Source organism: Anolis sagrei, chromosome 5, assembly GCF_037176765.1.
Source record: "Anolis sagrei isolate rAnoSag1 chromosome 5, rAnoSag1.mat, whole genome shotgun sequence".
In the NCBI taxonomy this organism is placed as follows: Eukaryota; Metazoa; Chordata; class Lepidosauria; order Squamata; family Dactyloidae; genus Anolis; species Anolis sagrei.
The window spans coordinates 56844857-56871479 of record NC_090025.1 but is presented as its reverse complement, the minus strand read 5'-3'; the positions used below and the strand labels follow the sequence as shown (position 1 = coordinate 56871479).

The window sequence follows — 26623 nt, the reverse complement described above, 5'->3', positions numbered from 1 at the left end:
CTCCACAATTATGTATCATGTTGACCTGCCCACTTGAAAAGTATGTTATGATATTGGAGCAAGTTGCATGAGAACGCTATTTTGTTTAAATCTTGATCATCTACAGACATTTCATTTTTGAGAACATTCAAGTAAGGATAGTGCATATTCTGGTCAGAAAAAATGGGAGGCTACATTCAGAATTAGTACTTCCCTGGTGAATTAACATCAACCTTAAACCATACTGAAGAATGTACACAAATGTAGGTCATTCTTGGGTCCTACATGCCCAATGACATTTCCGCCTGGAATACCCGGCTTGCTCAGAGGAGAACACAAACTGGCAAAAATCCAGCTGGCATGGAAGATTTATAGCAAGCCAAACAGTCCAGCTGTCACTTGAAGTTAGGCAAAAAATATATACAGAAACAAGCACTCTAGAAATAAGATGCTAAAACTATCCAGTTCTCTCTATGCATTAATATTTTCAGTCTCCAAATATTTTAAGTATGGTCTCAATACTTTGCCTGCTATTCCGCTCTAGATTTCCCTGTTTTATTTACACTCCAGTCTTCTGGCTATAAAAATTGGTTACTCACAAGTGTGTTTAACTCATTGAGGGCTGAATGTGCAAATGAAACAGCTAATAAAATTCTAGAGCAGTAGTTCCCAACCTATGGTCCATGGACCACGAGTGGTCCGCACGAATGAAAATATTGTCCGGGGCCTCACCATTACTACACTGTTGCCTCGAAACCAGGCGGCAACGAGAGTGACTGGTCTTGCGAAGCCCTCTTATAATGCCAAGGCAACAGACATGTTAGGAGGGGAGAGGCTTACTACCCACTAATGATTATTACTACCATATCAGCTCTAGATGATTAAATATGGTTTCTTGTGGGCGAGCAGGTGGTGACTACTGGATGACATATGTTCTATATCAGAAACTACAGCTGATGTGCTCTATCCAATTCAAATTTCTGAATCAGCTCCCCAAATAACCAAACTGAATCTAAAGTTGACCAAAAACTGATTCATAACCTTTTGGTACTAAGGTTGGTCAAAGTGGTCCCTGATCAAAAAAAAAGGTTGGGAACCGCTGTTCTAGAGTCAGGTTAAGATCAAGGGTGCATCTACACTGTAGGCGCGATGTAGTTAAACACCACAACTGCTATGGCAGTTAATGGATGTTGTGGAATCCTGGGAGTTGTAGTTTTACAATATCTTTAGTTTTCTCTGCCAAAGAGTACTAGTGTCATACCAAACTATGAAATACAGTAATTCAACAGCATAGATACACTTTTTGTTAACCTATTCCCTAAGAGGCTGCACATACATATTTTTAAAGTATATGTCGTAAATCATATCTAAATTGTGTTTCATCCTTGTAGATCCTAGAGTGACATACCATTAGTGGTATGGCCCATTCTTCACCCCTCACCTCTCATGCTGGCAAGTGCCATCATATCATATTGTTTCTGATTTTGTATTTGGCTAATTTTGCACTGTTTTGAGACACGTTTGAGGTTTAAAAGTTGGCAGAACGCTATTGAGCTGCAGCTGCAAAACCACTGCATTTGCTGGGATGGAAAAACTGAGAATTTTTTGATGTTATAGTTTTTTGTGGGGGCTTAACAGGCTGAAAATACCCCCCCCCCTCCCCCCGGCCATATGTGTCCTGCACCACATTAAATAAATCTACTGGGTCGGAGAACAAGTCTAATAGCAGCATTGTTCTTAGTAGAGTTTTAGTTTTAAGAAGCAAAAAAGAGAAGCGCGGTACCTGTAAACATGGCATGGAAGTAAGGGCTACATGCTGCTAACACAACTCTGTGTGCGGTAATTTCCATGTCTTCAGCAACTATAGTCACATCACATAGCAAATCTTGGCTGCATGGGAAAAGACAGCAGAAGAACAGGAGTGGTAAATAACACAGGATCTGCAAGACAGTGGATAGAATAATTACTCTTCCCAATGAGTTTTTCAAACTGTTTCCAAAAAGAATAACAATTGTCCGTTTTGGGGAAGGCAGAGCTTCGAACACATTGCCTTTTTGGACCACAGCTACTAGAATTCACAGATACTATTTACCAAGCTTTGTCAATGTCAATGTCTATGTTAAACATAAGCAGGAGGTGGCCAGAACTGAGATACTTATTCTCCTCTTCCCCGAATATTGTAAAGACACCAGTATTATAGCTGTCTTGGTCCATTTTCGTTGCATTACATCTAACATTTCCAGCAGACCGTATTGTTGGAAACAGCAACTTCCCAACCGTCCACTAACTGGGTTGTTGTAGGTTGTATGGCCATGTTCTAGAAGCATGATCTACTGATGTTTCACCTGCATGTTTCTTCTGATGTTTCACCTGCATCTATGGCACAATCTCTGAGGATGCTTGCCATAGGTGCAGGTGAAATGTCAGGAGAGAATGCTTCTAGAACATGGCCATATAGACCAAAAAACCTACAACAACCAAGTGATTCCAGGCATGAAAGCCTTCAACAATACCTCCACTAACAGTTTGTAAATGTGCATAATTGTTAACCTAGATTGTATGTAAATTTTGGTTTCCCAGTTTGACTGTACCTCTTTGGTGTGGGAGGGGCTTCAGGCACAGGACTCCATTTTGTATCCAGTTTACATTAGACCAGAGGTCCTCAAACGTTTTAAACAGAGGGCCAGGTCAGTCCCTCAAACTGTTGGAGGGTCAGATTATAATTTGAAAAAAATATGAATGAATTCCTATGCACACTGCACATATCGTATTTGTAGTGCAAAAAAAATACTGGCCCCCAGGCTTTAATTTGAGGACCCCTACATTAGACTTCAATGGAGGTGGAATGCAGTTTTTCTCCTTTCAGACTTCAGTGAGTACAGTTTGGACTATATCTATATGCTTAAAGACATTAGACTATGCACTAGTATGCTGAATATATACAAGAAGTTTGTTAGTAAACTTGAGATGTTATTTTTTTTAAGAAGACTACTTTGTTTTATCTCTGAGCACATATTTAACTAAGAGGTTTCAAGGGAGTGTTTATCTTTTGGGGCAATTACAACTGCAACTTCAAAGAAACAACCATATATCCAAATATATTTTTTTAGTGGCATGTCTTTATCCTTGGCAGTTTAAAGACATGGTTCTTTTGTTTAGCAGCTGAGTAACCTGTGGGCCATTACATTAATGATTATTTATTTATTATTTACCGTATTTATATTCCATCCTTTTCACCCCGAAGGGGACTCAGGGCAGATTACAATGAACATATACATGGCAAAGATTCAATGCCATAGACATACAACATATATACAAACACAGAGGCAATTTAACATTCCAGCTTTCCGGCTTCATGAGGGTATGCTCGATTCCGGCCACAGGGAGAGCTGCTGCTTCACCGTCCACTTGGGACAACAAGTCCTTAATGGAGTACTTCCTCATTCTTATGCACGCTCCTGGAAGGTTTTATGGCAGTGTTTCTCAACCTGTGGGTCCCCAGATGTTTTGGCCTTCAACTCCCAGAAATCCTAACAGCTGGTAAACTGGCTGGGATTTCTGAGAGTTGTAGGCCAAAACACCTGGGGACCCACAGGTTGAGAACCACTGTTTTATGGTGTCGCAAGTTAGTTAAATTAGCCTCCCCGCATAAAAGGTACCTAAATTTCCTACTTCACATTTTTTTTTTGTCGTGTCAGGAGCGACCTGAGAAACTGCAAGTCACTTCTAGTGTGAGAGAATTGGCCGTCTGCAAGGACGTTGCCCTTCACAGATGCAACTGTCTTTTGGGCTGCATAGGTCAACAGCAAGCTAGACTATTAATGGTTGGGAGCTTACTCCGACCTGGGCTGGCTTCAAACTCATGACCTCTCAGTCAGTAGTGATTTAATACAGCTGACTACTAACTAGCTGTGCCACAGCCAGGCTTACAAACATTACTTGTTCAAAGGGTTGACCTTCCAACAAGGTCATGCCTTTCTTGACTAGTTGTTTTCAAAAGGTGGTCTCTACGTGTTCATGGAGATTCACATTTGCCAAACGGATGTGACATCAATTTTTACCTTTTCAATAAGGTTATGGTGCGATTATTTCCAATAGGTTATAGAATTTCCAATACTTATATTACTTGAAGTCACCACATCCCTAAAAATCCACTGATCTGGCATGAATATGGGCACAGAAAGCCAGGCTTCTGCCACATGGAATAATTTATTTTTTGTGTTACTCAAGTTTCCCCATGCAAAACTTGGTAGCCTCTTTTCTTTGTATAATAATTTTGATAGCAAATAAACTTCAAATTATACCATCATTAAAAAAATGACTCTTTGCTATCTCATCAGCAAACTTCACAAACCATTAACCACACAAAGCAATCATGTATTTTATAACTTAAGAAATACCTTCTTAATTCATTCATTACTCTGAAAGCTTTCTTCATATGCCAAGGATTCACTGTAACAGGACAATGCTTTTCAGTATCATCTTCTTGCAAATTCAGAGGTTTCTGCTGACACAGTTTGGAACATCTGCAAACAAGAAGGAAGAGTTCCTTAACTACATGCTTGCAAGTCACCAATGTAGGTTAAAAGGTTTGCTATTTTTAGTCTGCAACTTCTGGATCACCACCTGGAAAAGTAAGCCAGGTGAAATGTGCCTTCTGCTTTCAGAATGTTGTACTAATAATATATTTGCACTAGACAGTTAGAACAGTCTGTCACCATTCCAGCTGTAATTCAAGTGCACTAGGGCTCTCTAGCAGAGAATTTTAAGTACCTCTCCAAACTACAAATCCCATGAAACTTTAAAATAGAGCCAAAATAGTTAAAGTGGTATTAAACCATCATAACTGTGTAGTGTTGTTACAGCGAATGTTCACAACTCTTAAGACAAACACTCCATTCCCAAATTACTTAAATCCATGCATAGAAAGGGTCTAAGTCTAAACAACTTTAATCTGATTAAGGCATTCTAGAAGATCAAAATAAGTGCCAATTAAAGAGTACCATACTGAAGGACACACACCACGGCTAATCTAATAGTATGCTGTGGAAGAGGTAAAAAGCAAGGGCATACTCTTTAGCAAAGTCTGAAAAGACAAAGAAAAGTGGGGTGGGATTCCCATCTCCAAGACCAGCAAACACACAATCCAAAACAGAGGAATTACAGACATAATAATAATAATAATAATAATAATAATAATAATTTATTTACACCATCTCCCCCAAGGGACTCGGAGCGGCTTACATGAGGCCAAGACCAACAACACATCAAAAACAAGCAATAATAAAATAACAAGCAAAACAAAATAAACAATACAATTAATATAACTCATAAGTAGACAATAACACACAAGAATTTAAAAACCTATGACATGAATCAATCAGGGCTAGTTTTTTTTCTTGTTTCAGGAGCAACTTGAGAAACTACAAGTCGCTTCTGGTGTGAGAGAATTGGCCGTTTGCAAGGATGTTGCCCATGGGACACCCGAGTATTTTACCATACTGTGGGAGGCTTCTCTCATGTCCTCACATGGGAAGCTGGAGCTGACAGATGAGAGCTCCCCTTGCTCCCCTTTTGGTCAGCTGTCCTGCCAGCACAAGGGTCAGCACAAGAGTTTAACCCACTGCACCATGAGGGGCCTGCTAACACCTCTCAACAAAGGATTCCCCCAGGTAGTAAGAAGCCAGATCTTGAAGCTAAAAGGCTATTCAATGCTAAATAAGGTGGCCAATTGCAACTTTTACACCTGCCTCAAACAGGCAAGAGTTCTTTCTCCCACTCTGGACATAATTCCACAGATATATAAACCCCACTTGCCAAGTTTCCAACAGACCTCACAATCATCTGAGGATGTGCCATAGATGCAGGCAAAACATCAGGAAAGAATGCTTCTGGAACATGGTCATACATCCTGGAAAACTCAGAGCAACACACACTGCATTCATTCTGCTACCTTCCAAGATCTTATTCAAGGACTATTTAACTAGCACTGAAATGGGATCGTTGACAATGTCTTACTTGGTCCAATGACACGGTTCTCCAACAAATGACATAATTTTAGTAATTACTCAAAAGCAACAAATCCAGCAGCATCCAAAAAACTATGGAATGTATTGGTATGCAAGCTTTTGTAGCCAACAGCCTACTTCTGTCATCTGATTAATTATGTATAATTGTGAACTGAAAGTGTTATTATATACACATCACTGGAGGTTAAGACTGTAGATAGAAAAGTTAGTGGGAAGTGAATGCAAAAAAACAGTGGATGTTACAGTGTGATAAAGTGCCTAAGAAAACAAAAAAGATTCATGTCAAGAGGCCAGGAAAGGCATTTTCTCACCAACACAAGCAACTAGCTATTGTGCTATTTATTAATGTCTATTTCTCTTTCAGACGGTCAGTGGTAAAGATTACAGGCTCTCCCTGAGTTACAAACATCTGACTTGCAACCAAATCAGAATTAAGAATGGAGCTGAAACAACAGAAAATGAGAGAAATCTATCCCTTGGAAGGGAAATTCAGTCCTGAAAGAGTATCATAGAGAAAACATTATCACCAATCCTTCTTTCCACAACAAGCCATTTTTTCCCCAAAATATAATTATTACAGGTTCAGAAAGTGAGGTGAAATCTTCTGAACAGGGGCATAGACAGCAAAACAAACACCACAGGGATGAAAAGCCTTCCCTATGCTATCCAAAACAAATATAAATATAGTTTTGGTTGGAGTTAACACTTTAAAATATACCTGTTCTGACTTAGAAACACATTCAACTTAAGAACAAACCTACAGATCTTGTTCGAAACTTGGGGACTGCTTGTATTATGAATACTTGTGACAAATCAACAAAAGCAAAGTCTGCTTCCAAGTATCTGCATCCAAGCAGGAAACAGAAAGAATGGAAGGAATACCTGGAAAACAGATCAGAAAACAGACCAACTCAAACCATTATTCCTGTAAACTGTATTAGAAAGCACTTTCTATTCATCACACAATAGTTAGCTAGGGAGCCCTCGGTGGCGCAATTGGTTAAACCCTTATGCCAGCAGGACTGCAGACCGAAAGTCTGGTGGTTCGAATCCAGAGAGTGGGGTGAGCTCCCGTCTGACAGCTCCAGTTTCTCATGCAGGAACATGAGGGAAGCCTCCCATAGGATGGTGAAACATCTGGGCGTACCTAGGGAAAGGTCTTGGCAGTCGACCAATTCTCTCACACCAGAAGCAACTTGCAGTTTCTCAACTCACTCCTGGCATGGGGGAAAAAAAGCCAAAATACAATAGCTCAAAATATTTCTTGTTAATACTTTTTCAAGGAAATTCCTTCTTTAAAAAAATCACTTACTGGTTACACCTAGGGAATTACTGTCTACCTTATTTCAGGTTCTCAGTACTTTTTTCTGTCCTGTAGTTATTGCTATTTTTTAGGTCTCGTCAGTGGTAGCTAACACAGCCAAGACTAAACAATTCTGGGGGTTGTAGTCCAACAACATCTGGGGAACTGCATGATTCCTATCCCTTCTGTAGATTTTTTGAGGTTTTTGTCTTTCTTTGGTTATTCCAGTTCTGAAAAGGCCACTCTTCACTTTCAAAGCCTATACAATGCTTAATAAAAAAAGTGGATCAAAAAAAATCTAATATACAAGCTTAATGTAGTACATACCATGGCTTCCCAATTTTTACAGCAAATGTTTGCTCTATGATGACTTGAAATAGTTCTTCGGCAGAATGCCTGAAACAGGAAGTAATGAGCCTACAGAAATCGTACTGCATAATGTCCTTCAGAGCCCACCAAATAATTTTCCCAAATCCCTTTCCAAACAAAATAAGGATTTAGTTCTGGGTATTTCATCTGCCAAGCTCAAAAGTAGAAGGCTGGAAGAAAGGACTGCACTGTAGATATGCAAGCAAGACATCTGATTTAATACATCCCTACTTTCCTGCCTCCAAAAACAGTAAATGCAATAGCTAAACATCCAACACCAAGTAAACCTTTTGTAACATTATTAGAATCCAACTACTGCGCAGAAATAGCCTCTGTTTGTGGACATATGTATCACACTGTTGTGGTCTCCACTACAGAAATTAAACTTAATCCCCGTGTGAGAGGGGAGGTTTTTCCAGAGGCCAGAAATATTCTGTATTTTGGATATTAAAATAACTATATTTTAGGTTTATATTGACATATCTTGGAGATGGGACCCAAGTCTAAACATGAAAAGCATTTACGTTCAAATATATCTTATACATATAGTAGACGGGTCATTTTATAGATTTGTAATAATATTGTGCCTAAAAGAAAGTTTACGTACACTGAAGCATCAGAAAGCAAAGGCATATCTATCTCAGTCACCCAGATGGACAATTTTGGAGCATGTTGTAATTCTAGATTAGAGATGCTCAACCTGTATATTCATGAGGTGAGAAATCAATTGCTAAAAGGCTATTATTTGACTGCAACTTATATCAGTACTAAAGAGCGCAGTCAGTTATGAGGAATGAGGGGAAATGCAGTCTACCGACAACTAGAGGACTACGTACCTCCACTCCTGTTGTTCAATTCTTCCTATTAGAGCAGTGGTTCCCAAATTTTGGTCTTCTAGGTGTTTTGGACTTCAGCTCCCAGAAATCCCAGCCATTTTACCAGCTGTTAGGAATTGTGGGAGCTGAAGTCCAAAACACACAGAGGACCAAAGGTTGGAAACCACTGTATTAGATCTTACATCTCTTTGGCACATTAAGTACATTTCCCATGCCTTCCATTTTGATCCACCCAAGAGATTTCATTGAAATATTTTTGAAGATTTGTCTTAACAGTCAACACTAATGACAGATTGATTGGTAAAGTTTGGAAACAACAGGGATTTGGACACTGTTTTCTCATTCCCAGCACTTACCTTTCCCAATTCTGCCCAAGTCTGACCTCCGAAGGAGAACATGCCCAACCAAATATGTCCTTGATTGACAGATCTGTCAGCAAGCTCCGATTTTTAGTACAATGTGAAGATGAAATGTGTATATCTTGTAAGCAGAGCATTAAGTACAGTGGAGTCTCGCTTATCCAACCTTCACTCATCCAATGTTTTGTAGTATCCAATGCAGTCTACCTCCAGCCCGGATCCACAGAATTTCAATAAATTGCAATGTTTTGGTGCTTAATTCGTAAATACAGTAATTACTACATAACGTTATTGTGTATTAAACTGCTTTTTCTGTTGATTTGTTGTAAAACATGATGTTCTGGTGCATAATTTGTAAAATCATAACATAAAGGTAAAGGATTTCCCCTGACATTAAGTCCAGTCATGTCTGGCTCTGGGGGTTGGTGCTCTTTTCCATTTCTAGGCCGAAGAGCCGGCGCTGTCCATAGACACCTCCACGGTCATGTGGCCAGCATGACTGCATGGAGTGTGATTACCTTCCCGCCGGAACGATACCTATTCATCTACTCACGTTTGCATGTTTTCGAACTATTAAGTTGGTAGAAACTGGGTCTGACAGCGGAAGCTCACGCCGCACCCTGGATTCAAACCTGCAACCTTTCGGTCAACAAGCTCAGTGTTTTAACCCACTGCACCACTGGGGGCTCCCTGGCTTTTCCTTAATTCCTGCTTATTATCTAACATTTTTGCTTATCCAATGTTTTGCCAGCCCATTTATGTTGGATAAGCGAGACTCTGCTGTATTCACATTTGTCACTGTGCAGGGACATGAGAGAAGTCTCCCACAGGATGGTAAAACATCTGGGCATCCCATGGGCAACATCCTTGCAGATGGCTAATTCTCTCACACCAGAAGTGATTTGCAGTTTCTTCAGTTGCATAAAAAACTGTGTTGGATGCAAGAAAGATTTTTGCTGCAAATATTTTCCAAAAACTTCCCCCACACCACCCACACCATACCCCAGATCATCCCACTTAAGATTCCTTCCTCAGCCTCTAACATCATAAAATGAGAGATGCATATCTGCCAACTGTGGTGGGAAAGGGGGTTCTGAAATTAGAACTTGTCTTAGATCCAAGATTATCTACAATCATTTTGAGGAATTCCAGATGTATTCGACAGACCTAAGAATGCTTTCTGAGGATGACAGGACTGCTCTACAAAGTTGCTTATGAATTACTTGAAATATTGCAAGTCATTTATTTTCAGCTATTTGGGCACTAGACCCTGTTACTTATATGACACATAAAATTAACAATGGTACACTTTGATTGTGTGTAACTAAAATTAATACAGTAAAATTGACCTTAGCCAACTTAGGACAATGTACACTTCCCAATGCAACCCACACCACTGTGGGACTTTCAAATAACAGCATAACATTTGCTGTGGGAAAGAGTGGCACAAAGCAGAGAGGAAGTCAAATCAAGGCCCATGCTGTTGTTCTGCCCCACAAAAGGGCCTCTGTTGTCTTTCTGAGATATAATTTCAAGCATAGCTTTTCTCCTAGCCTTTTCATGGCTCCTTGCACACAAGAAAAAGCAGGGAGTCCAGCTGTAGACAGGCACTGAAGGTCACCAGCCTTCATTATCTCCGCCACATGTTTTTGTTCTACTGAATTGTCTGGTTGTTTACTCTCCACCTGTTCTATCCACTAGCCCTGTTCCTTATTCTATCTCCTTGGGGTATTTTTTCCAATCCCAGCCATTTTAGAGCTCTTGAAGTACACATTAGCCTGGAGAAATACACATTTTCTCATCACTGCTTTTCCTTTACAATTAAATACTTTTATTTGGCACCAGTAAAAAAATTAATCTGGCATACGCTGAGATGTTGACGTGCTAATCCTGTTCTCCAAATGGTCCAGTAATTCAGTACTTCTCTCTAAAGAGGTAACAGACAATTGGCACCCACTTCTGTCTCCTGACACCCACTATCCGAGGCATCTAGTCTGATAAACAAGTTAACATTTATCTCTGGATGGCTGAATATAAACAGAAGTGCCAGCAATAAATTCTTCCCCTCTCCCCACCACCATGTCCAGTTTAGGAAAGGAAGAGGACTGCTGTCATTTTGAAATCAATAAATGATGATAAGAGGCTTCCACAACTCGGCAAATTCTAGGAGTTTTGTACAACTCCCATCAGCCCTGGTCAACACTGCTAATGGGCAGGGATATTTTATTTATCGTGTCAGAAGGGAATTGAGAATACACTTATAATGTATAGAAAAACCACAAAGTTAAAAAATTGGCATTATACTAAATTTCCTTTGACCTAAAGCTGGCCACGTGGAGTACTTCTGGTGTTGCATGTGGCAGGGCTCAGACTGCAATGTAGTAAGTGGTCTGTGGTTTGCTCTTCTCTACACTCACCTGTTGTGGACTCCACTTTGTAGCCCCATTTCTTAAGGTTAGCTCTGCATCTTTGGTGCCAGAGCGCAGTCTGTTCAGCACCTTCCAAGTTGCCCAGTCTTCTGTGTGTCCAGGGAGTTGTTGCTCATGTGGTATCAGTCACTGATTGAGGTTCTAGGTTTTAGCCTGCCACTTTTGGACTCTAGCTTGCTGAGGTGTTCCTATGAGTATCTCTGTAGATCTTAGGAAGCTATTTGTTGATTTAAGGCATTGACTTGCTGGCTGATATCCGAACAGAGGATGGGCTGGAGATGTCAATGCCTTGGTCCTTTCATTACAGGCTGCTACTTCTCAATGGATGTCAGGTGGTGTGATACAGGCTAAACAGTATAATTTCTCCAATAGTGTAGGTCATAGACATCCTGTGATAATGTGACATGTCTGATTAAGAGCCACATCCACTGTTTAAACATGGTGAGATGTATTCCACACTGGGTATGTATATTCAGCAGCAGAGTAGTAAAGCACAAAGGCAGATGGCTTCACTGTGTCTGATGGTGATCTCCAGGTTGTGCCAGTCAGCTTTCATATGATATTTCTAGCACCATGGGACATTTGTGCAAACATATCCAGAGTATCTCAGTAGGAAGGGCTGTGCCAGAAGACAGAACTGGCTGGTTGCAAGACACATATGAAGAAATTTTAAAACAGGCACTTGCCTAGCATCACTTGTAGCATCATTCAGTATATGACACTGTTTCCATCAGAAGAAACAAGTGCAAGGAAAAATCTCATCCCATATCTGCTCCAAAATGTTTCCCCAGCCATCAAACAGCGATTAGTGTCAGGTTGGATTTAAGTCAAAGCGTCTTTCTATACTTGTTTTGGGTGTGCTGAATTTCTTAGAAGCCTAGCTTTTTGGGGTGCATCTATGCAAAAACTAAGGCAATTGTACACCACTATAATTCTTATGATTTACTGCTATGGAATCACGGGATTTTACAAGGTCTTTCATCCTTGTCCTGGTGCATCACCACACTCATCTCAGGATTACACAGCATTTACCCATGGCCGTTAAAGGGTTGTCAAACTGCATTAATTTTTCAGTACAGATGACAATGTAAAAGACATTGACCATAACACTGTGGGAAACAGAATGCTGATTTATTTTGTGTCAAAAGCATTGTTTAAATAGATAAGTATAAAACTGATTCCCCATAGTAACCTACGGATGTGAGAGCTGGACCATAGGGAAGGCTCAGCGAAGGAAGATAGATGCTTTTGAACTGTGACGTTGGAGGAAAGTTCTGAGAGTGTCTTGGACTGCCAGAAGATCCAACCAGTCCATACTTCAGAAAATAAAGCTCAATTGCTCATTGGAGGGAAGAATAGTACAGGCCAAGACGACGTATTTGGACACATCATGAGAAGACAGGAAAGCTTAGAGAAGAGTGTGATGCTGGGGAAAATGGAAGGAAAAAGGAAGAGGGGCCTACCAAGGGCAAGATGGATGGATGGCATCCTTGAAGTGACTGGATTGACCTTGAAGGAGCTGGGGGTGGCGGCAGCCGACAGGGAGCTCTGGCGTGGAGGTCACAAAGAGTCAGAAACGACTGAATGAATGAACAACAACAATAAAACTGATAGAGGCGGCACAAGCGGCTAAATAGTTTTAGGTCAAAAGCGGGCAACAGTGGCCGCCCTATCTGTAGCTTTCAACAGTTCTTCCTCTGTGCATGAGGCAGGGCATTGTGGGCAAGCATACAGATGCTGAGTTGCTTCTTCTGCTCCAAGGTTGCACAAGGAGGATTATTCTAGGTAGCACAATTTTGCCAGGTTGTCTTCTGATCTGCCCACTTCTGAGTCTGTTCAGGGGCTTCCAAGTTGCCCCTGGAGGAAGACCCTTATGGGGGGCCATCCATTTGGGATTTCCTGGTTTAGCTGCCCAGAGAAATACACTTGCTGTTGCTGGGGGAACATTAAGCAGAGTGGTGGCTCTCATAAAACTTTTCCTTGATTAGAGTCTACTGAGAGGAGGCGGATAGCCATGCAGTGGATGCTGATTTAGTAGACCATTAGTCTAGCTCTGAAAGGTCCATCTTATATAACTCACCTATTCAGGGTGTATAAAACATTTATATATAGCTAGGCTATTTACTATCGTATGCAAAGATGATGCTACTCAGCTTGGTGCAAAACAAAGTGACTCTTTGATTTAGTACCGCATCAGATACCTCAATATCTACTAATACATTACACAGTCCTGATTACAAGGAATCAAAGAATTAGAGCTGGAAGAGACCACAAAATAGAGGAGGCACAAATACACAATCAAAGCACTCCTGACAGATGGCTAGAGGAGATTCCACCACACTCTGAGGTGGCATATTCTATTGACAGTTTTCACATGTTCTTGGCTATTAGGGACAAGGAACCTTTCAAACTGCATAGTTATAGCGCTTTGATTCCACTTTACCTTTCTTTGCAAAATTTCTGAGGTTAACAGCTTGGTGAGACACTGCTGCTCTCTAAATATATCTCCTGAAACCACGGATCCCAGAATCGTCCTGTTCCTATTTTATCTCATCATAGTTTGTTAACTGTTTTTATCCTGAATATATGGCCCACCCTTTGTCATCACTATCATGATTGTGTTTATTGGAATGTTTATTTTATGATTTTTTTTCCTTTTTAATGTCACTTTGATGATGATGTTGTTGTTGTCTGTTGTATATGTTTTGAGTTTATTGCTGTATTATGTTGTCCGGGCTTGGCCCTATGTAAGCCGCTCCGAGTCCCCATCAGGGTGATGGTGGTGGGGTAGAAATAAAGATGATGATGATTATTATTATTATTCTGGAAGGCAGAACTACTGCAATTAAAGCAGAATCATAGTGCTAAAACTGTATGGTGCAGAAGGGCTGCAGATTATGAGAACTGTACCTCAACCTCTTCGGAAACTTTGGGAGTCATCATACCCAATGTCATAGAGAAAGTGAGAGAGATATTTACCCTCAAGTCAACATTGACTTTTGGTCAATGTTGACTTGAATGACAGGCCTCCGTGATCCCATCATGAATTACCTTGCTAAAATCTTGCAAACTGGTGGCCATTGGTTTCCTTAGGTATTAATGCGGTTTGACAGTTTGGCACTACTTTAACTGCCATGGCTTGATGATACAGAATCATGGGAGTCTTTAGGCTTCTCTGCAAACAATGTTGGTGCTTCCTCCAGACTACAGCTTCCATCATTCCATAGCATAGAGCTATGGAAGTTAAAGTGATGGCAAAGTGCATTAATTCTTACATTATATTCATTTATTTATTTAGTATAAAAAGTATTGCATAAATTAGTATAACACTGATAAAAATAGAAGGAGTACAAGTGGCTAAATATCTTTTGACGAAAAACAGGCAACAGCAACCGCATTGTCTGTAGCCTTCAACAAATCTTCCTCTGTACATGAGGCAGGAGATTGCGGACAAGCATAGAGATGCGGAGTTGTTTGTTCTGTTCCACAGTCGCACAAGGTAGAGGATTCTTCCATTGAGCATAGATTTGCACTGGAGGACATAAAGACTACTATGTTAAATCATTGCTTGTCTTGCTTGGGGATATGTACTTCAAAGGATCAGATTTTAATATGTTTTTAATTTGTTCTGCAAACTGTAATTGAACACGTATACTGCAAATACTTAAATGACTGACCACAGAGTCACACTGGTGGGCCTAGAAATTCCTAGAGAACACATTTTCAAATGCAGCTAGCATAACTAAAAAAATTGTAATGCCCAATTCCTAGAAATGTATAACCCAAAACAAGAAAAGTTGTAATTAAAGGCGGTAATAATGATGGAGTCCTAGAGAGCAACATCAAATTCACAAGGCCAAGAACACAAGGTGTGATCTCTAAATATCATGAGATGAGCATATTTTACAGCTAAATTGTCATCATATAAAATTCATTTCCCTGGTTGCCATCATCTAATTTCTTCCAACACTTGGGAACATTGGGAAGCAGACCAGAGTTTAGAAAAAACATCATTATTTTTGGACGACAGCTCCCTGAATTTCCCTACCAACAGTGCCAATGGGTAGGAGACTGAGGCCCCTTCCACACAGCTGTATGAAATCCACTTTGAACTGGCTTAAATACCAACGTGGACTCAGATAACCCAGTTCAAAGCAGATATTGTGGATTATCTACCCTTATATTCTGGGTTATATGGCTGTGTGGAAGGGCCCTGGGGGTGCATCCAGGCAGGCCCTATATCCCAGCATCTGATCCCAGGTTTTCTACTTTAAACTGGATTGTATGAGTCCACACTGACAGATAATCTGGGATAAACAGAAAACCTGGGATTCGATTTTGGATATATGGTCTGTCTGGAAGGACCTGAGCCCCCTCCTACACTGCCATATAATGCAGATTATCAAAGCAGATAATCCACTGAAGCCCATGGTAGCGCAATTAGGTAAACCACAGTTGCGGCAGGACTGAAGACCAACAGGTCAGCGGTTTGAATCCAAAGAGCGGGTTGAGCTCCCTCTGTCAGCTCCAGCTCCCCATGTGGGTACATAAGAAAAGCCTCCCACAAGGATGGTAAAACATCCAAACATCGAAGTGTCCCCTAGGCAACATCCTTGCAGATGGCCAATTCTCACACCAGAAGTGACTTGCAGTTTCTCAAGTTCCTCCTGACACGCACACACAAATATCCACATTGTATACTTTGAACTGAATTCTATGAGTCTACAACACCATATAATCCAGTACAAAGATGATTATCTGGATTTTATATGGCAGTGTAGATGGGGCCTGAGAGTTACAGCCCAAAGGAGAAACTTTTCCAAGTTCTCACCCAGGTTCATGGGAAAGTAAGTTGTCCTATCTCGGCTTGAAGAATGGAAACATTTGTCCGCCCTTCTCTGGACACGTTATAGCTTGTCCATATCCTTCTTGAATTATGATACCCAGAAACAGACACAGTATTATTGCATGTGAGGTTAAGGTTGCCATAACTCAGAGGAACTCAAAGGAGAACAGAGAGGTACATATTAGGTTGCATCCCGACATGCTTCATTTCTCCACTTGGTCCAATGCAGACAAAGCCAAAAGCCCATGTTTCATCTTGAAAAGGGCCCTTCCACACAACCATATAACCCAGAATATCAAGGTGGAAAATCCCACAATATCTGCTTTGAACTGGGTTATCTGAGTCCGCACTGCCATATATTCCAGCTCAAAGCAGAAAATGTTTGATTTTATTCAGCTGTGTGGAAGGGGCCTAAGATTGTTCATGTCAGGCACAGCCCATCGTTTCCAAGCATTAAATACTACTTTGTATATACAGTTATTGCTACACAGATGTCTGTTATGCATTATTCAAACCATGCTTGGAAGGGGAAAGAGAAGTCACATAAAGTACTTGCAAGGAAAAATGGAGTAAACAAAGAAGGATAACCATGCAGTCTGGAGACTCTCCTTGAAAACTGTGCAATATAGGGCTGGGCGGTTTCATTTCGTTAATTCGTAATTCGTTAATAATTAGTTAATTTTTTCAATTACAAAACGATAAAGAACCATTCTGGAGCAATTAAAAAAAAACGAATTTTTAAACACGTTTTGTAAATGCTTCGTATTTCGTTATTGTATTCGTTTCGTTATTGTTCTGAGGTTGTTTCGTTATTATTTTCGCATGTCTGGGGCAAGTTTTTTGTTTAATTAGTGAAAAAAAATTATAATATCACACCAACATTGTTTCGGAAATCGATTCGTTAATGTTTTGTAATTTTTTTCACATTTACAAAATTTCGTAAATATCGAACTTTTTAAAAGGAAAATTTTGTAATTATTTTAAATAACGAAACGCAAAAACCCCCAAAAAACGAATCGATTTTAGAAACAAATTTTTCCGTTGTTACCCAGGCCTAGTGCAATACATTCAGATGAGAAAGCAACAAAGTTACTCATTCAACTTGTGAGATTCAGACCTTAACTTTTATTCAAACAGCCCAGTGCTTACAAATGAGAGTTAGTGCATACAGACTGCAGAATTAATCCAGTTTGACACCACTTGAACTGCTATGGCTCAATGCTATATAAAACTGGGAGTAGTAGTTAGGTGAGGCACTAGCCCTCTATGGCAGAGAAGGTTAAAGACCTTGTAAAACTACAACTCCCATAATTCAATAGAAATAAGCCAAGGCAATTAAAGTGGCACCAAACTGCATCAATTTTACTGTGTGGACGCATCATTAAGGTTGCCATAACTCAAAGGCACTCAGCAACAACTTAACAATCCCCTCCACTCTCTTTTTGTGTATATATAGAAACACTCTAAAGCTACTCTGAACATTAGGACCTTTGCCATGGGGCATAAGAGTAATACGCAATAGCTCCGACCATATACAGAGTGCATTTTTGGACGGCAACAGCCATGGCTCCTTACAATCAGGGAGCAGGCAACAAAACACAGCTATAAAAGCTGTATTTGAGAAGAAGGAAGTAGACAGTGAGTATGGAAGGTCTTCATTCCCCATGCTCACATTCTATTTCATATATTTATGCCCTCTCTAGCCTCAGACTACCTGCTGGGGTGCAGTGAACGCACTCTGCACATGCTCAGAAGTTTGGTTCCCTACTATAGGATTCCGAACTATTCGGTGGAAGATCTGCTGAGATCCTTGTCTAAGGGCGCATCTATACTGCAGAATTAATGCAATTTGATGCCATAGTTCTATTCTAATGGAATCCCAGGAGTTGTAGTTTGCTAAGGCCCCCGATCCCTCTTTGGTAGAGAAGGCTAAAGACTTTGCAAAACTACAACTCTCATTATTATTCCATAGTATTGAGAATACATCTGCATCGTAGAATGAATGCGGTTTTACATGACAACTCCTTGCAAAACTATAACTCCCATTATTCCATAGTATTGAGAATACATCCACATTGTAGAATGTATGTTTGATACAACTCCTTGCAAAACTACAACTCTCACTGTTCCACAGTGTTGAGAATACATCCACACTGTAGAATTAATGCTATTTGACACGACAACTTTTTGCAAAACTACAACTCCCATAGTATTAATACATTTGAATTGTAGAAAGAATACAGTTTGGCACGACAACTCCTTGCAAAACTACAACTCCCACTGTTCCATAGTATTGAGAATACATCCGCACTATAGAATTAATGCCATTTGTCATGTCAACTCCTTGCAGAACTACAACTCCCATTATTCCAGAGCATTCATACATCTGCATTGTAGAATGAATGCAGTTTGACATGACAACCTTGCAAAACTACAACTCCCACTGTTCCACAGTGTTGAGAATACATCCACACTGTAGAATTAATGCTATTTGACACGACAACTCCTTGCAAAACTATAACTCCCATAGTATTAATACATCTGCATTGTAGAATGAATGCAGTTTGACATGACAACTTTGCAAAACTACAACTTCCATTATTCCAGAGCATTAATACATCTGCATTGTAGAATGAATGCAGTTTGACATGACAACTTTGAAAACTACAACTCCCACTATTCCACAGTACTGAGAATACATTGAATTGTAGAATGAATACAGTTTGGCACGACAACTCCTTGCAAAACTACAACTCTTACTATTCCATAGTATTGAGAATACATCTGCATTATAGAATGAATGCAGTCTGACAAGATGCCTCACAAAACTACAACTCCCACTACTTCATAGTGTTGAGAATACAACCGCACTTCAACTCCTTGCAAAACTACAACTCCCATTATTCCATAGTATTAATACATCTGCATTGTAGAATGAATAGTTTGGCATGACAACTCCTTGCAAAACTACAACTCCCACTATTCCGCATTGTATAATGAATACCGTTTGATACTACAACTCCTTGCAAAACTACAACTCCCATTACTCCAAAGTGTTGAGAATACACCTGCATTGCAGAATGAATGCAGTTTGAAACTTAAGGCCATGGCTGAATGCTATGCAACCTTGGGATTTGTAGTTTGACAAGGCCCCTATGTCTTCTTTGGTTGAGAAGGCTGTGTAGACCTTGCAAGCCTACAACTCCTAAAATTACACAGCATTGAGCCCTGCCGAGCAGCATTCATTTGGCAAAGCAGGCTGTAGCAGAAGACCATGCAGGAAACTACAACTCCCAGGGACCCAGAACACTGAGCCCTGCCAAGCTGTAAGTCAGTCGGCTCCAGTGTCGACTCCAGAGAAGCCGGGCCCTCTCAGTGTCACTTTCACCTCTTCTCGTGTTCACCCATTCTCACGTTCATCCCTCGGCGACGCGTGTCTGCCTGCCAGCCACTCACCCCAAGGGTTGCAGCAGCAGCAGCCTCTCCATGGCGGCTCCTCCTCCTTAAAGCACCGGCAGCGGACGCCGGCGCCAGCACCATTCCAGCCTCGAACGCTGGGGAAAACCCGGCAAGATGCCCCGAAGGAGGAGGAGGAAGGGGAGGCAGGCACACACAGAGAGAAGGAATTATTGCCGCGGCTCTTCACGTTCCTTCTTCCTCCTCCAGCTGCTGAATTCGACTGAAACCGCTACTTCCGGGGTTCGGAGACCAAGCCCACTTATCCTGACTGGGGGATGACGTCATCACGCACGCCTACGTGCAGCCCCTCCATCTCCTCCCTCTTCTATCTCTATAGGGATGCAGGGCAGAGTAAGAAGCCAGGTGTAACCTCTTATCCCCATTAATGGGTTTGTATCAACTGAAAGGAACCCTTCCCAACTGCTCTTGCTTTGTGGCCATGAGCAAACTTGGGCCCTCCAGGTGTTTTGGACTTCAAAGCCCACAATTCCTAACAGCCAGTTAGACTTTGTGGGAGTTGAAGTCCAAAACACCTGAAGTAGCCAAGTTTTCCCATGCCTGGTACTGGTATGATGAACTGTTAATCATAGAAACAAAGAGTTGGAAGAGACTTCATGGGCTATCCAGTCCAACCCCCTGCCAAGAAGCAGGAATATTGCATTCAAATCAACCCTGACAGATGGCCATCCAGCCTCTGTTTAAAAGCTTCCAAAGAAGGAGCCTCCACCACACTCCGGGGCAGAGAGTTCCACTGCTGAACGGCTCTCACAGTCAGGAAGTTCTTCCTGATGTTCAGATGGAATCTCCTTTCATGTAGTTTGAAGCCATTCTTGTAGTTAAGACCACAACCTATTGGGAATTGTGGATTATGACCTGTTAGGATCATAACCTATTAGGAATTAGAGCTGTGTTTCTCAACCTGGGGGTTGGGACCCCTGGGGCAGGCCTGTAGCCAGGATTTCGATTCGGGGGGGGGGGGGGGCTGAGTTTTTTTCAGGGGGGGATTCGGGAGGGGTCTGAGTTTTGGGGGGGCTGAGTCTGAGTGAAAGAGGGTCTAGTTTAGCAAACCTTTTGTATCATTACCCCAATACCCCCATGCATATGGGATATATTGAGTATGGTGATCAGATCATGTTATGAATAAACATAACAGTTTAAATAATGCACCAGTAATGCCTTTTCGCGAACCACCATGAGAATTTCGGGGGGGGGGGGGCTGAAACCCCTCGAGCCCCCCCCCCCCCGGCTACATGCCTGCCCTGGGGGGAGCATCAGAGGGGTCGCCAAAGACCATCAAAAAACAGGAGTCCCCGGTGGCACAGTGGGTTAAACCCTTGTGCTGGCAGGACTGAAGACCGACAGATCGCAGGTTCGAATCCAGGGAGAGGCGGATGAGCTCCTTTTATCAGCTCCAGCTCCTCATGCGGGGACATGAGAGAAGCCTCCCACAAGGATTTTTTTTGGTCGTGTCAGGAGTGACTTGAGAAACTGCAAGTCGCTTCTGGTGTGAGAGAATTGGCCGTCTGCAAGGACGTTGCCCAGGGGACGCCTGGATGATTTGATGTTTTTATCATCCTTGTGGGAGGCTTCTCTTATGTCCCCGTTCGGAGAGCTGGAGCCGACAGAGGGAGCTCATCTGCCTCTCCCCGAATTCGAACCTGCAACCTGTTGGTCTTCAGTCCTGCTGGCACAGGGCTTTAACCCACTGCGCCACCGGGGGCTCCTCCCACAAGGATGACACTGACATCTGATTGAAAAACAGACTTCTATACTCAAGCTGACTCAAGGCTCAGCTGTCTTCTAACTTCTTAGACTTAAATCTTCCCCTCTTCTTTTTAAATTCCTCCCCTTGAGTAGACCAGCAGAATTTTAACTCCACTTTAACACTTCTTTCAATGAAATCATCTCTATACTTTTAACATTCCTTTCAATTTGGTGGTTTCCCTCTAAAGGAGACCAGAATATTTTTAAACGCTTCTTTTAAACTACTTTAAACAGAAGGAACATGCAGGGGCAATTCATAAAATGGAGTGTAACAGAGAAATCCAACACTTCCTATGGAGCCTAGACTACTATTAAGGAGAAAATACAGAGGCAGCAAATTTGTGAGGAACACCCTTTGCTCTGTGTCACTGAAACGATTCAACATGAGTGAATCTTTCAGATCCCATTACATGTGTTTTTTGGCATTAGCGATGTTTCTGGCACGCACCGGGGCTCAGAACGTGATTACGCATGTGCTGAACTCCCTCCTTTCAGCACACTTCAGTTCCATTTCAAGGATGAAGGGCAATGGATGATGGCCAGAAGTAGGCAAACGTCGTTGTGCCTCTTTGTCTTTGAAATAGAAATGAAATGTCCTACAATGGGGAAAACACTCCATGTGATGAGGTCTCCAATCATCACTCCTGGAACCTGCACAAAGGGCCCTTCCAAACAGGCCCTATAGCCCAGGATATGATCCCAGGTTTTCTATTTATCTTAGGATCCTTCAACGCAGCCCTATATCCAAAAATATCAAGGCAAAAAATCCCACAATATCCGCTTTGAACTGGGTTATCTGAGTCCACACTCAGATAATGAGGGATTCTCTGCCTTGATATTCTGGGATATAGGGATGTGTGGAAGGGCAGATTATCTGGCAGTGGAGACTCATATAATCCAGTTAAACCAAAAAACCTGGGATTAGATCCTGGCATACAGGACCTGTCTGGAAGGGCTATAAGAAGATATTTTTTCTTTTTCCTAGAGAAAAGACGATTCAGGAGTGGCTTTGGATACCTTCAGTGCAATGACCACACTTCGTTCATGTTGATTTATGCCATCACACTCTCATTAACATAATTGATTGCAGGTGAACATAGTAATTAAAATGTTTTCATAACTTTGATTTTTTTAAATCAAAAGTTAAAAAAAACCAATTTTGTTCTTTTCAAGTTAGTGAATTCAAATGAAAAGGTCAGTTTCACTGGCAAAAATAGAAAATCCCACTGACCTCAGGTAAACCTGATTCTGAATATTATACTGCAAATGGCTTGCAGAATACAGCCGAAACTAAATTGGAAAGATTCTCTGACTTCTAAAATGAAATCGGCATGAATATGTATGTTTCTGGTTATCAACCTAGTGCTGGTTCCCAGAGGAAAACTGTCAGGGAGTGAGTTTTATGCATTGAAGAGATTAAGAAATGTATTGGAAAAGGCACCTGTCTTTCTTTGAACCACGGATTTAACAGTAAAGCCTTATTTAAATGTAAGTGAAATGTCATTTTGAAAACTTCTAAAAAATCATCCAAAAATGGATTACAGGGCAGTATACATGTGACTGTTTATCACATTTTAAACTACCCACTAAACACAATTTTAAAATAAAGCAATACAAGCAATAAACAATACAAAATTTCAAGGCATAAAATTAAATTCTGTGTGAGTCTGCACACATGCCTGTTGATTTATGGCAACCACATGAATATCATAGGGTTTTCTTACGCAAGGAATACTCAGAGGTAGTTTGGCCAGTCGCTGCCTCTGAAATACTGCTTACAGCATGGGTTTTCGTTTCCATCCAATATTGTGTGTGTGTGTGTGTGTCAGGAGTGACTTAATAAACTGCAAGTTGCTTCTGGTGTGAGAGAATTGGCTATCTGCAAGGATGTTGCCCAGTGAATGACAGGATGTTTTGATGTTTTACCATCCTTGTGGTAGGCTTCTCTCATGTCCCCACATGGGGAGCTGGAGCTGACAGAGGGAGCTCATCCATGCTGTCCCTGGATTCAAACCTCTGAACTGTCAATCTTCAGTCCTGCTGGCATAAGGTTTAACCCAAGGCTCCTTCCATCCAAATACTAACAAAGTTTGATGCTAATTAGCTTCCAAGGTCAGATCATTTTTGCCTAAATCAAAGATAGTTTTCAATATTAGATGTGATCTGGTGTTTTTAGACTGGGTTGCTGTAGGGTTTTCGGGCTATATGGCCATGTTCTTGAAGCATTCTCTCCTGACGTTTCGCCTGCATTTATGCCCTCACAACCTCTGAGGATGCTTGACATAGATGCAGGTGAAACGTCAGGAGAGAATGCTTCTAGAACATGGCCATATAGCCCGAAAAATCTACAACAACCCAGTGATTCCAGCCATTAAAGCCTTTGACAATACATTGTTTTTAGACTATTTAAGTCCTTCTACTAGCTGAAAATACAACTGAAAATACCTAGGTAAATACATCTGTGTGTGTGTGCCTTCAAGCCACCTGTTTACTTATGGGGACTACATTAATTTCATGGACGAAGAATATCCAAATATGGTTTTTCCAGGTCCTTCTTCTACCCTAATTAAATGTCTCGTTTGGTTTTTTAAAAAGCCTCTTCCTCCTACAAATCTTTTGTAACATCCTGCCTCATTAAAAACCCCCCACTGAAAATTGAAAGACTTCCACACATTTGTTCCTGTTCAGTTAGCTTAATACAGATATTACGTCATCCAATATAGATTTTTGTCATGCACTTGGCACAGCTGTCTTTCTTTGTGTTTGGTTGTTTGGTTTGTGGGTTCAAACTGTGTACTCACCTTGTATTGACTGTGATTCTCACATCTGTGACGATTTGCATCCCAGCCAGTTCTTTGGCCCTTAAATGACTTGAAGATGAAATGCCTTTTAGTCCACATTCTGGTCAAAGATCTGAATGAGTTCCAGATTGTGTGGCCTTCTTCCAGATTGTGTGGCCTTCCCCCAGGTCCTGGACCTGGGGGAAGAATTAGGGGAGTTTTATCACCCTGATAAAAGAGTAAGAAATGTGCTTTATCACCCCTGAAACATAAATGAATTACATGTTTAGAATTGAGTCCCATCTTCCAATGCATATATGCAAAACCAGAAATATAAAATACATCTGATCCCAAGCATTTCATGGAAGACATACTCAACCTGTGTTTCACATTAAACCTACATAAATCTTTCCATATAGGTAAAAAGGCAGTGATTTCCTCCCAGGCTGAATCTACACTGTAAAATGAAAACGGTTTGACATCACTTGCTGTCAAACAGCATTGATGTCCATGTAATGGAATCCTGGGAGTTGTAGTTTGGTATTTTATTTATCATGTCAGAAGTGAATTGAGGGTACAATTGTAATGTATTTAAAAACTCAAACAAAGTTAAAAACTTGCCATTATATGTCCTTTGATCAGTAGATGGACACTTGAATCGCCTTTGTTGTTGCTACAAGAAGGTCTTCCATTGTGCATGTGGCAGGGCTCAGACTGCATTGTAGTAGGTGGTCTGTGGTTTACTCTTCTCCACATTCGCATGCCGTGGACTCAATTTCTTAAGGTTGGCTCTGCAACTCGTGGTGCCAGTGCGTAGTCTGTTCAGTGCCTTCCATGTCACCCAGCATTCTGTATTCCCAGGAGGGAGTCTCTCATTTGGTCTCGGCCACTGATTGAGGTTCTGGGTTTTAGCCTGCCACTTTTGGACTTGTGCTTGCTGAGGTGTTTCTGCAAGTATCTCTGTAGATCTTAGGAAGCTGTTTCTTGATTTAAGGCATTGGCCTGCTGGCTGATATCTGAACAGAGGATAGACTGGAGTTGTCACTGCCTTGGTCCTTTAACTATTGGTTGCTACTTCCCAGCGGATGTAAGGTGGTGTAATACCAGTTAAACAGTATAATTTCTCCAGTGGTGTAGAGTATAGACAACCTGTGATAATGTGGATAATGTGTGTACGAGCCACATCTACAGTTTTAATGTGGTGAGTTGTATTCCACACTGGGCATGCATATTCAACAGCAGAGTAGCAAAGTGCAAGGGCAGCTGTCTTCACTGTCTCTGGTTGTGACCCTCAGGTTGTGCCAGTCAGCTTTCATATGATATTATTTCTAGCATACACTTTTTGCTTGGTAATCAAGCAGTGCTTCTTTAAGTCACAACATGATCCAGGGTAACTCTGAGGTAGTTTGGTGTGCTGCAATGCTCTAGTGAGATTCCTTCCCAGGTAATCCTCTGAGCTCGAGATGTTTGTCTGTTCTTAAGGTAAAAACAAATGTCTGTGTTTTAGATGGATTAGGAATCAGCTGGCAGTAAGAGCACTTAAAGCTTCAGAGAGCTTCTGTTCAACTATTTCAAAGCTCCCTGCTTGAGCAGTGATGGCATGATCGTCAGCATAGATGCAACTCTGTCCCACCTTCTGGCAGTGGCTGATCATTTGTTTAAATGTTAAACATTAATGGAGCAAGCACACTCCCCTGAGGCAGGCCATTTTCACCATTTGCTTCTCTGGCCCTGGAACTCAACAAAAAAAGCTCCTGTTTTGCAGCAGGTTTCCTATGAAGTGTGAGAGGTGGTAGTCCTTTGTGATATTATACATTTTTCTCAGGAGAAGGCAATGATTTACAGTGTCATAAGTTACTGGCAGGTCTCTGAAGATAGATCCTGAATCTGCTGCCTTTCAAAACCATCTTCTATGTGCCGACTCAGGTTTAGCACTTGTGATATGCAGCTTTTGCCTTTCCTGAAACCAGCTTGCTGTGGAATCAGACATGGGTTTATTTTTTCCATAATTCTATGCAAAATAAGTCTCACCAGAACTTTGTAAATATTACACAACTAGGAGATTGGTCTATAGCTTTTTGGATCATTATGGTCTTTGCCTGGTTTCAAAATGGCCATGACTCTTGCTTTCCTCCAGGTTTTAGGAATCTGACAGGATGCAATGCAGCTGTTCATCAGCTTTAGCAGTCAGCTCCTTGCTTTTGGGCCAAAGTTCTTAATTTGTTTCATCCGTAGATCATCCAGGCCAGCCGCTTTCCCATTTTTTCATTTATTGAGAGCCATTTTCAATTCAGTAGATGTAATAGATTCATGAAGGTTGTTGAATCTGGTTGTCTGACTATTGGTTTCCTTCCTAGCTTGGTGATATTCCAGAACTCTTTTTACTCATTTCAATGTCTATATGTTTTATATGCTTAATTTTCACATAGTTTTATATTGATTTGTGACATACTTGAGTTATATTCCATCT

At 41.2% G+C, this 26623-nt stretch overlaps 1 protein-coding gene across 4 annotated transcripts in view; it reads right to left on the bottom strand.

Moving 5' to 3' along the window:
• KLHL2 (kelch like family member 2) overlaps positions 1–19866 on the bottom strand; it is a 58678-nt gene extending 38812 nt beyond the window's left edge. For 2 of the 4 annotated variants that reach the window (XM_067468708.1, XM_067468710.1), the window contains exons 1-2: positions 4380–4467; positions 1763–1919 (exon numbers count right to left, since the gene is read on the bottom strand). In XM_067468708.1, coding sequence (XP_067324809.1) covers positions 1763–1829 — 67 coding nt within the window. In that variant the 5' untranslated portion in view covers positions 1830–1919; positions 4380–4467. Of the gene's footprint in view, positions 1–1762; positions 1920–4379; positions 4506–19606 lie in introns of those variants that run through there. The other 2 variants (XM_060778747.2, XM_067468709.1) reach the window with 2 other exon arrangements.
• Between the last annotated feature and the right edge of the window lie 6757 nt (positions 19867–26623).